Source organism: Trachinotus anak, unplaced genomic scaffold (assembly GCF_046630095.1).
Source record: "Trachinotus anak isolate AG129_WGS33_773 ecotype Australia unplaced genomic scaffold, CSIRO_AGI_Tana_v1 ptg000010l, whole genome shotgun sequence".
In the NCBI taxonomy this organism is placed as follows: Eukaryota; Metazoa; Chordata; class Actinopteri; order Carangiformes; family Carangidae; genus Trachinotus; species Trachinotus anak.
The window spans coordinates 27334348-27346270 of NW_027273861.1; the positions used below are offsets into that span (position 1 = coordinate 27334348).

Below are 11923 nucleotides of genomic sequence, written 5' to 3' on the forward strand. Positions count from 1 at the left end.
ACTCAACACACAGACATGAGATTGATTTTAATCTTCTCATCGAACTCACAAAAAGAAAGCAGATCAAATATGTTAAATAAATTGTATTTTAAGATCTAACCTTGCAGTGTCAGTAAACGTAACATAAACAGAGACTCACTATCTTTTGTATTAAAGGATGCTGAATTGTAAAATACAGACATGGTTGATAGAATAAAATACAACCAAAGAATGATTCAGTGGCTTCATAACATCATTATGTGATTTAACTTTTTTATTTTTATTTTTTTTATTTCTGGGGACAAAAAGTTCTGACTAAGTTTATAATATTTCAGGCTAAAAAAACTACAAAAGGACAAATAACCAGCTGGAGGAAAATCATCACAATGTGTTAGGGCATTTTTGTTGGCTAATTAGCTTCTAATTGAACAAGGTGCAAGGATGAAGCAAATACCAATTTCAAGAAAGGATGTGATGTACTGTGTAGAAGACAGAGACAACTCCAGTCTTCCCTAATTAGTGCGACATTTCACAGTTACGCTGCTTGGGTATAATAAACTGAAAGAATGATAGCACACAGGCTCACAGTAACATGTATGATCCTGTTGGATACTCCGGCCCTGTCCGGTGGAGGCTGGAGACACTTCGGTGAGTAGAAGCAATAGTCAAGCCAGGAGACAGCTCTTGGGACGAGGTGACAGGAGGTCTCACGGAGCGAGGGAGGGGAAGGTTTTTGGAACAGATGGTTACCTGGGTGGGCAGCTCGCTGGCAATCCTCGCTGCCCTTTCATTAGCTCCTGTGTCATGCACCTATTTAACGGAAGGGGAAGCTGACAGGCAACAACTATGCTCGGCAGTGTGGGTAATAAGCTGGAGTTTGTCCTCAGGATACAGGACAGCACAAATTTTTCAGACTGAGGAGGTGCCTTAAGGTGATGAAAAATTTAGACCAGGGTTGGTTGTGATGTGTGGGCTGTCAAATTCAATACATCCTCTGCTAGACAAGAGACATTTATATCCAGGTGATGAAAAGGTGGATTTCAGTGTGGACTGTCAGACTTTCAAAGAAATATACTACTCTTTTGAATAATTAAAGGTCCCATATTGTATAAAGGTAGATGTCCATGTGTTTGTGATTATAAAGCAGGTCTAGCTTCTATATAAATACTGTGAAAGTATCAAAGCCTCAGTCCACAGAGAAATGCACACAGCCTGTATTCAGAAACTGAGCCTTAAAACCAGCTGTCAGGACTTCTGGAACTTTGTGATGTCACAACAAAACACTCACCACCCCAAGCAAAGCCCCAAGTCCAGCCCACCTGGACCCACCATCCAACGTTGCAGGATTTAGTTTGTCTTAGCGTTTACCTGAAATCTGGTAATGAAGTATTTTTATTCAATCACTCAGAAAACTGTCTGATCTGTTGTTACTAGAGCTCCAGAGAGGAGATGTAAATCTACACTGAGATGATTTTTGGTTCTTAAAACCACAGATATATCTTCTTATATCTTCTTATGGATATCGACACTTCAAATAAAACACAGGAAATGTGTCAAATATGGGACTTTGAATGTCTGAACCAATTTTCACAGCAATCCATCAGATAGTTGTAGAGATATTTCACTAAAGAACACAAACATCAACCTAATGGAGTAAAAGACCAACATTCCCAATGCTGTGCAGCTAGCATGACTAAAAATACTGAACATTAGTGGACTTTCACTGGGGTTTCCCAAGATGTTTTGGAGGCACAGATGTCCTCTATCCATACACATGGTATTAAACATGTGCGCTGTGTGCCGTGCTCATTAATATTTCCTCTGCATCCTCACAGCAGTTGGTCACTGCATTGAAGAACCTTGGAGACTGCGAAAGTTGCTGTTGAGGGAGGGGTGGATAAGGAAAAAACATACTGCAGCATGTATCCTCAAGGTCGTGTTACACCAGCTCCAGCTCTGATCTGATTTGGTGGTTTTATAATAAAACTTTTATGCTGTGCATCGGTGATTTTCTCCTTAGTTCTGGGATGTAAGGAAATGTCATTTTAATGCTTTACTGCTTCAGGAGGACACCACTGAAATAAGATCTCTGATCTGTTGTCTCTTTGACCTTACATAGACTTTGCCCGTTACTGTTACTGTGAATTTTAATTCAAGCAAAAAAAAACCATGACTATAAAGTCATATCTTAAAGTTTAACAGTTTAAAACTGTTTATGGACCAGAAAATAGAAATAAAAAGAAAATAAAGAATATCACCAGCCTGATACTTTAATTGTTTATAGAGAATTGAACTTATCCTATAAGGAACTTTCAGCAGTGTTGGTTATGAATTTAATTTATTTAATTTCTTTTTTTAAATCCTGGGCTGGAAATGATCACTTATACATTTCGATCAATACTTATTTGTCAGTTGCTACAGACCAATCAGCAAACTTATAAATACAAATATTTTATTAAATAATTCTGTACTTTAAAAAATCTAAATAATGAAATTAGAAACAATATATCTGTTAGATTACCTCAAAATAAATCCTCTTATTCAATTACTGAATATTTAATTGCTCTTAAATCAAAGGCAACCTACGAACTTTTTCCAGAGCTTTCAACCTTTTTCTTAAGTTTTTGATTGTTTTAACATCTTCATTAAACAACCATATAATACAATAAAAGTAAGTGTATCCTCATGAGGAAGAGTCAAACCACTGACAGAGGACATGGGCACATGCCCAGAGGTAAGTCAGTGATGTATGAAAATAATAAACAAGGAATTAACTGTAACACTTTTGCCCATGAGCATTTATTAGAGGACTTGAAAGGAAAACAGTGATTGGCAGTAAAATAAATGGGCTTTTTTTCAAGAATCAGATTCTGAGCATTTACACTGAACACCTGGGAAGTGATCACTGCTGCAGAGTTTAACACCATGTTTTCATATTGTCCTTAAAACCAGCACCTTCAAGAACTATGTTACCATATTTCATCCAGAATAGGTACAACAACCAGATCTCTTTTCTGTTTCCAGTTGCCTTAAAGGGTTTGATATTTATTCTCTGCGTCCCCACTGCAGTTCAGCACATCTTCCCATATGCACAGTTCACAGTAGCCGTGCGTGCAGAGTATAATGATCCCAGCATGCACAGGAAAAAATAAGCCCCATTGGTTGTAGCTTTGAGTGGCGTTACAGACTCATCAGCAGCATAACGTAGCCCTTAACAGTGAGGTAACAAAGGTAAACAAAGGCTTCGACACAAGCCGTTTCACATGAAATATTAACCACTAAGATAATTACTGAGCAACCAACATTTTAACTTCAAAGGTGATGCCAAGAAACCATAAACCGTCAACAACTGAAATTACTCACTTTGATTTTTTTTTTCAGATAAGAACAATGGCTTTGATACTGTTATATGAGATTTTTTGCAGTCAGGTAAAACCAGAGCTCTTAAAGGTGATTTAGCACTTGTTCACATCAAGCTAATAACATGGAACTACAAAATATTTCTTTTTTATCACCATGTAGTGAAATCTTTTTTGTCCCATGTGATTACAGCATTATTACACATAAAAGGAGCCTGTGTTAACATTGATATTACCTGTGTCATTTCAGGTGCTTCATATAAATTTCACGATAATTACAAAAAACTTTAAGTGTCTCACAGCATCAAGGAAAATTTTAGAAATAAAATGTTGAGTTTTTATGAAGCTGAGGTGTTTGCTTTCAGCAGTATTATAATAAGTACTGACCAACATGTATTTGTATTGTATATTTAGAGTGATTACATGTGTGTGTGGTTACATTAACAGTGGTGTTTTCACAGTAAAGCTGAAGGGGTCAGAACGATGAGGACAAAAAAAATAAGTAAATAAATAAATAAACTTTTTTCTCTGAATGCTGGTCCAAAAAAAGCTGCAGCCGTGCTCTACAGTCATCACCACACAAAGGAATCCAATCAGAGACAAACATCAGCATCCGATGCCTCCAGTGTCCCAGCACAGATTCACAGATCAAAGTCCCCTTCGGCCCAACATAACACAGGTATTACAGCCCACCTGCAGGTGATGAAACAGTGGATAGAGCTTCGATTCATGACAGACTTGTAAATCCACTTGAACAAGAAATGCAAGCAAATACGCTGCTTTATTTTTCTCTCGGGGAAACGTCGGCAGGTCGCAGTTAAGTCCCGGAGTGAGTGTCTGGAGGTCGCTGCTGTAACGTCTCGTCGATGGTGACCACTACCTCCTCCGGTCTGCTGGAGCTCAGGCAGTTAGTGTGGTTCAGGGATATGTAGCTCATTTCCACCAGCCGGGGTCTCTCGCCCAACTCGCTCATTTCGCTCATGTTGTTGGTGATGCAGTTTATCTCAGTCTTGTTGCGGTTGGTGGCTCGACGGGACCCAAATACCCAATCTGAGGAGAGACGAGGGACGACGGTGACAAACAAGGATCGTTTCAGTAACAGAAGTGGACATTTTAGTCGGAGATGTCGTCCTTATAGTTCACTAAATCAATATTCTGTTATCTGGTTAAACTGACTGTCTGACAGGTGAGCGACAGGTGAACACTAACAATTCTGCCTCTCCACAGAGCTTTTTAGCTTCTTTTAGCTCATTGTTTTGGTTTTACAGCATATTTAATGTGTGGTTTAGTCTGAAGGTAGGATTTTAGAAACACTCGATTATTTATTACTTTCAAAACCCGAGAACAACAATATTTATAGGCAGGACAGTGACTGTCATACTTTCCCTTTAAATAAAGATAGTTTATGACAAGCCTTCACAGCTGCAGCCTTGGGGAGGTGGGGGTATAAAGCGTGACCACGTTCATGCTGTAACACACGAGCAGGAGGCAAAAACAAGCACGTGGAGTATTTAGAAGATGCAGAGAACAAGGCTGCAAACTTCATCTGACAGAAAGTTATGATGGGTTCAGCCTCTGTAATTCCATTAGAGGCAAAGCACCATAAAATTGTTTCTGGGGAAGATGTCTGTCGCACGGCGGCCCCATCATGTGTGGTGGAGCCCTTTTTGAATTGGGACACATCAATCATTGTTCTGTCAGATGAGGAGCTGAGATTAGGGCTGACAGTTGCGAGTGTGAAGAACAGACGGAAGGCAGAGAGGGATTCCTCAGACCCACAGAGCTGATACACGGCCAGGCTGCATCCACTGCTTTAAATCCCCACTCAGATGGTGCATTCAGGGCTCTGGTGCAGGAGGGAACTTTGCAGAAAATCAGCAGGATCCTCCACTACACCAGAAACTGATGTCTGCATCTCTCTAATGATCAGTGTAATAAATTGATTGATTCTGATGCCACGTATTTTTGTGTGTGTACAAAAATGTTCAAATCCTGCACACAGGGGCTTTAAAGTTTTTCTGACAACGTAAACATGCATCTACTGAAAGATTTAACCAGGTCAGGAGTCTATCACCAATACTGGGAGCTGGGTCAGGACTGCACTTTTTATTTTAAGCCTTAAGGCATCAGGTAGATTGGCCTTGATAAGTCCTTCAGTCTTATCCATATCTTTGCCTGAATGCAGGTGCAGGTGTGTGGGGGCTAAAGACAGAATAATTTTCATTATTACTCCAGTGAATATGAAAAATTCAGGCTCTGGTAGTTTTAAACTTGAATTAGTTTCACACATACTGGAGGAGAATCTCCCATCAGTAACTCTGTGGTTACAACACACTCGCTCACAGCTTCCACACAGCGACCAACCAGGCTCCTCACCTCATGTGACTCTCAACTCAACACGACACTTACTTCTTTGTCATCTACACACAGGTTTAGTTTACTTTTCCTAATTGTTCGGGCTGGTATTGCTATGCTGAATAATTGGATACTTGATAAGCCTGTTACTGCTATTGTTTCTACTTTTATTTCAGACATATAACTACAAGTAGAACTATTACAATTATTTATCATTAGGCATTCATATCAATACTTGAATAATACCATTTTCAAAGGATAATTCTGGTTTATTACAACTTATTTTCATAATCTTTGGAACTCATTTCCTGGCTCATGTGCACAGCAAACAAAATCCCATGGGAAAGAAAAACGAGAAGTCAGATTATCTGATCTGTTTTATCAGAATTATCTATAATAATGATAATAGAGATAATCCCCCACTGGACAGGAAAACTATAGGTCAAAGATGAAGCATGGAGTCAGTCTCTAAACTGTGGTGGATGTTTACAATGGACAGTTCAGGTGATAATTTCATAATCTGCAGGTTTGCTGACAGTTTTTTTTGTAATATCACCCATGTCTTAGCAGTTAAACTGGTGACTATAATGTTACTAACAGGAATGAGGTCCAGAACAATGAAAACGCAACCTGAGTTGTAATAAAACTGAATTATCCACTAAAAAAATTAATAAATATGTGCTCTGTATTTGTTCAAGTGGGATTTTTTTCCACAGTACTTTTCTTTAAACCACGTCTACAACAGGCTGTTTGCTTTTTCGATGTTGCACCATGTCAGTAGAGCGAAGCATCTCGCTGTGACCAGGAGACTTGACAGTGTTTTTTCAACCTCTCAGCGGCAAGACACAAACCCTCCACATTTACACCTCAGTGAAATGCCCAGGAGTCCAAACAGTGCGTCGCCTGTGTGTCTGTGTAAATGTGCATGTGTGAGTTTTCATGTGAAGGTGGGAGGCTCAGGTCAGGTGAAGGCAGACAGACAGGATAAGCTCTTACTGCTGACCAGAGGAAGAGAGGGGGGGGGGCAGCATGTCTCTGTGGCAAAGCTAAGTGCTGCAGACTGTGACCCATGTGAGCTTTGTTTTTTTTTTTTTACCTGGTTCACTGGTTTCAGCGCCGTCACCTTCAGTAACAATCGACCTGCCTCCACCTACATGCAGCGAGGGAGAGAACAGGCACGTTTGAGACCAAACACAGACTCTACCTGTGTGAAAATTAGCAGAGCAACAATTTATGGCACTTAAAATGACGCCTTAAAACCTCAAGTTTTTGTGAAAAAGGAAGTTACATGTTGTCAAGATTGCTAGCCGACAGGAGTCATGCTTTGCAACACAATGGTAAGGGTGGCCACACCTGATGATGCAAAGCAAATATCCACCGTGGGCCCGACCGTCTCAGTTCAGCCTTCACGGTCTACAACAGCTACAAAGAGCCACACTTTCGTAAACTGCGTCCTCTGTAAGGTTGTGGCCCCTGAATTGGGACACAGCTCATGTATGTGGTGGACGAGCTGTGTTCAGCTGTACTCAGTTTAACCCATTAGTGTTGTTTCCAACAGCTGCGGTTACCTGGTAGTGCAGCATGAAGCCGAGGTGTTGCTGGTGGTTTACGGTTTTAGGCGTCCAATTATATGATTTTAATCCATCCAGGTCCAAAACCTTTGAATAACACCTGAAACTCAAATTTTGTTGCCACAGTCCAGAAATGTCATCCAGTGCCACCAAATCCCTAAATGTGAAATATACTGTGGCATCAACAGTCCAACAACTTTTAATGAAGCCACACAAGTTTCTGGTCACCATCCAAAGATTGTGTAGCATCTCAAATGTTTATGCCTCTGATCCCTCAAACTGACATAATCACACATTTTATTGCTGCACATTCAGATCATTACCAGCAAAATGTAAAGTTATACCCATTTGCTGTTGTGCCCCCAAAACTAAATATTTGTTGTATTGTATTAACTCATGATAACAAACCGAGGTACTGCAGCTTTAAATACTTGATTTATCCAGAGAGGAGCCAATATTTCCATCAGTCACCTGGAAGCCTCGATATTCTCCTGTGTCCTGATCTGCCCCTGCAGAAACATCTTGTGTTTCACTTGAAATCACCTGATGTAAATTAGCTGACAATCAGGTCAAGTCAGCACTACGAGACCCTGCTGTCCTAGAAATAGACTCATTGTTTCCTTCATTCATTCATTATGTATCACTCACAGGAAGCTCTTCAAAAATAGAGGAAAAAAAGGCCGAGCTCCATTTCTCATACAGACACTTGCTGATAGTGTAGTTTGTCAGGACGTCTCCGTCACAAGGTCATCGGCTGCGGGGCTCCTGTACGTCTGCAAAACACTGTTCACTGGTTGAATTTCTCCAAACTACCGTCACTGTACATATGTGATTAATAAAGAACCTGTCTGAGAGAGACCTGAATCACTCTGTCCGTCTGTTAACGAAGAATCATGGATGCTGTGCTGCCTGTTTCAGGCTGTAATTGCTCTGATTTAAGCCTTTGAGCAGAGCATTTGTCTGAAAACAGTGACTCTCTAAGTGGGCTCCAGGTGAAGTCCTTAAATGGGTCCCAGGGGTCCAAATACAAAAGGAAGAAAAGGTCAAAATCACTAATATTCTACTACAAGTTACTCCATCATATGTGTAGTAAGTGGCTGTTCTAATAAAAGATTTAGTTTTACTTTTATCACATATTATTCACAGTATCCTTCCCTTTAGTAATCCCAGGGGAAACGTACACACACATGCACACAATAGGGGTCACATACCGACAAAGTCATTTACCACATCTTTGATCAGGTGTCCAACTATCGCGTACGCCACCGCCACCACCACCAGCGCTGCCATGACCAGGTACAGAACCGCTTTGGGCAGCGGGATGGAGTCCCGCACAGGAGTCCGGTAGTCCGTGTACAGCAGGTCGCTCTCCGAGTAGGAGTACTGGAAGACGTGCTCCATGCCCGAGGTGTGGTTGGAGTTGAGAGGCGGGTTGCTGGCGCTCATGGCGCTGTCCGGCTGCAGAGCCGTCACCACGGTGGTCGTCACAGCCTCCGCTTTGTCGATGCTGACCAAGCCTGTTGTTTTATTCATCAGAGGCAGAATCTGAGACAGGAAATAGCTCCAGTCCTTTATGGCACTGGTGTTGCATAAAAACATTGTCTCTACCGCGCAGTCACGACAGGAGGGATTCAACCAGCAAACACCGAACTCTCCACACCCGGAAAGTGACAGGTAGTTTTATAATAATCCAACAGGTTCCCTCAGATGCCGGAGTCTGCGTCCGACAGGAGCTCATCAGTGCCTCTGAAAACTTACCCTGCGTTCATTGATGAAACGCAAAACGCGTCATTCATTGACGAGATTCGCGGCTTTTACGCACGAATAACGAAGGAATTTCGCGCGTCCAGTCGTTGGTTTATTCCCAGAAGTGATGTAAAACCAACACAGCGGCAGAGTGACGGCAGCCCACAGCCTCACACAGGGAGAGAAACATGTCAGCGTTTTCCTCCCGACCTCCAAAACGCGTAAATGTTGGATGAAGGAGTCGAGCGTCTGTGACTGTGGAGCAGGGCTTCCCGCGGCTGTCACATGCAGGGATGATGATGGTGGTGATGATGATGATGATGATGATGATGGTGGTGATTGCACAGTAGCCACTCCGTCCTGTTCCTGGTGAAAGAGGAGTGTGGGGAGGACGGGCCGGTGACCGTGCGGGAGTCACGGTGCCTCCTCCTGCGCCGCTCGGGGGTGTCCGGAGCGTTTCCGCGGCTGGCGGGAGAATCTGGCGCCCACTTGTTCGCCCCTCTCGTCGATGGGTCGATGCTCGGCAGACTCCGCGGCCTGAGGTGAGTTCATGTCTTTCTCCGGCCCCGGTCTGGTGCTTTAGACCTCAGTGGGTGGTTTTTGCGCTCAGGAAATGGACAAATCCACCGGTGACTGTGGGAGAGAAAGAGAGAGAAACGGCGCGACGGGATCTTTTATTTCATTACAGCTCAATTTAAATCGGATACAGGCTCATTGGGAACTTTCACAAAGGTTAAAAGTCGATTGAATAAAAAATGAAACCAGCAAAAAGAAAAAAAAAGGGGGTTGTAAAAGAAGTGAGCTATAAAGTATAAAGTTGTTACTTAACAAATGAATCAGAATCATTAAGACATGAAACTGAAATTTAATTAAAATTAAATTCAGCTTTGATTAAAAAAAAAGTAATTTAGCCAAATCAATAAAGCATGTGGGGGGGGGGGCTTTAATAATGCAGCCGATAAAAAGACAGAGAGATGGCATTCATTCTCTAAGAGTGTCACCTTTCACATTATTGTCATGTGAAAATATTGAGTATTAGATGGTATGAGGTGGAGTGATTGTATGAAACACGACTCCATGCACACTAAATTAAATAAACCATTTCCATCCAAGCTAAGATGGCAACCAGAAACATGCCTGCCTCGCTCTCTCTGGGTTAAAGGAGCAGAGATTAAGAGATGACTTTATATGAACTGTGCAGCGCAGGGATTGATCTGTGTAGGACATGTTGAGACTTCTTATTTCCCTGACGAGCCTCCGAGAACTGCAGCTTATTTCTGCTTCACTTTTGTGTTTCAAACAAAGTTGGAAACTCCCAAACGTAGAAGTTAAAGTTACATAAGCAGCACAAATTAAAACGTATTCTTTGTCCACTTTGTTCTCTACCCCCTGGACTTCCTGTGCAAACCATTGTAGAAAAACAAGTGTAGGCTACATGCTAGCTGCTCTGTAGTAAGCTGCGATGATGCTCTGTGCTAAATGCTAAAACCAGCACGCTAAATGTGCTCACAAAGGCAAAAGGGAAACTTCTGGCCCAACATATGCCAGGGGCCTCAGCCCAAGTCTGGTCCATACACTTCCACATCCGGGCAGATTCCAGGTTGACCCTGCAGCATTGACCGACAGCCGGAAGATTTTCTGTGTGCGCCAGAATTGGTCCAGATGTAGAAGTAGCATCTGACAATGGGCCAGATTCTGAGTGTATACTGGGCCAAGCATGGGCCGGATTTATTTTGCTATTTGTGATTCTGCACATTATGTAAATTTCACCCACACAGACCCCGCCAAACGGAAAAATTGAGACCAGAGGAGCTCTTCTGCTTTCTAGTGCACGAGTGGAACGTGTCCACGTACACAAGCCTGTGTTTGTCGTATGTATAGAAGCGTGTGTCCTCGTTAGTCATAGAGTATGATCAAGGCTTTAGTTTAGTGTGTTAGCATGCTAATAGTTGCTAATTTGCACACAAAGTACAGTCGATCACCAGAGATATTTCACACACAAATGAAAAAACTGATGATACGAAGCGACGAAGCAATACGTGATCCTGAAGAACAACGTATGTAACATTTTCTTTTTCCTAAACAGGAAAAAGAAAATGTTACATTTCTTCAATTAGACAGGAAACCATCAGATACCTGAGGAGCTGTCAGTTACCTCTGATATCTCTGTTCCTCTCTGGATCCGAAGGCTGCGTATTTCTCTTCTTTTTTTTTTTCCTGAGAAGATGAACCAGACTCAATTAAGATCACATCAGCCGTTCAAAGATCAGCTCAGAGGAAATGTATTGGACTCACTGACCCTTAAATCAATCATGGCATCCACTGAGTCACTGCGGACGCCAGCGTGGCCTTCAGGGGTTCAGCTTCCAGAAATGAAGAGGACATTCTTTAAGATTTCCAACATCAACCATCGACAGTTTCAAAGCGCACATCGTCATCTTGTAGCTTTGTTCATTCAGCGGTGAAATTAAAAGTGATAAAGGGGTAATGTGGCTTCAAGCATGGACACAAAATGGCTGACAGATTTTAGAAAATTAAAGGTCCCATATTTTATACTTTTCCTGTGTTTTTATTTGAAGTGTTGATATCAATAAGAAGATATATTTGTGGTTTTACAGTGTAGTTTTACATCTCCTCTCTCAGGCTTTTCTCTGGAGCTCTAGTAACATCAGGTCAGTCAGCCAATCAGAAGACAAAGTCTGAGTGGTTACTGCTTTGCTGTGACATCACAAAGTTACAGAAGTCCTGACAGCTGGTTTTAAGGCTCAGTTTCTGAATACAGGCTGTGTGCATTTCTCTGTGGACTGAGGCTTTGATACTTTCACAGTATTAATATAGAACCTAGACCTGCTTTATAATCACAAACACATGGACATCTACCTTTATACAACGTGGGACCTTTAATAGTAATTT

General features: G+C 41.8%; 1 protein-coding gene across 1 annotated transcript; it reads right to left on the bottom strand.

Moving 5' to 3' along the window:
* Nucleotides 1-2759: 2759 nt before the first annotated feature.
* On the bottom strand, nucleotides 2760-11639 carry LOC139626256 (uncharacterized). The gene is made up of 4 exons (XM_071486537.1): nucleotides 11166-11639; nucleotides 8476-9643; nucleotides 6790-6843; nucleotides 2760-4388 (listed from the first exon to the last, which is right to left on the bottom strand). Exons 2-4 carry the CDS (start codon nucleotides 8861-8863, stop codon nucleotides 4156-4158), a joined length of 675 nt encoding a protein of 224 aa, XP_071342638.1. The 5' UTR covers nucleotides 8864-9643; nucleotides 11166-11639; the 3' UTR covers nucleotides 2760-4155.
* Nucleotides 11640-11923: the final 284 nt, after the last annotated feature.

Bases quoted from the DNA above. Each gene is read 5' to 3' on its own strand.
- LOC139626256 (XM_071486537.1), bottom strand. From the start codon at position 8,863: ATGTTTTTATGCAACACCAGTGCCATAAAGGACTGGAGCTATTTCCTG. The intron at 6,844-8,475 runs GTATGTGACCCC...CGCTGCATGTAG, and splicing joins TGTGGTAAATGACTTTGTCG to GTGGAGGCAGGTCGATTGTT. The intron at 4,389-6,789 runs GTAAAAAAAAAA...GTCTCTCCTCAG, and splicing joins CGCTGAAACCAGTGAACCAG to ATTGGGTATTTGGGTCCCGT.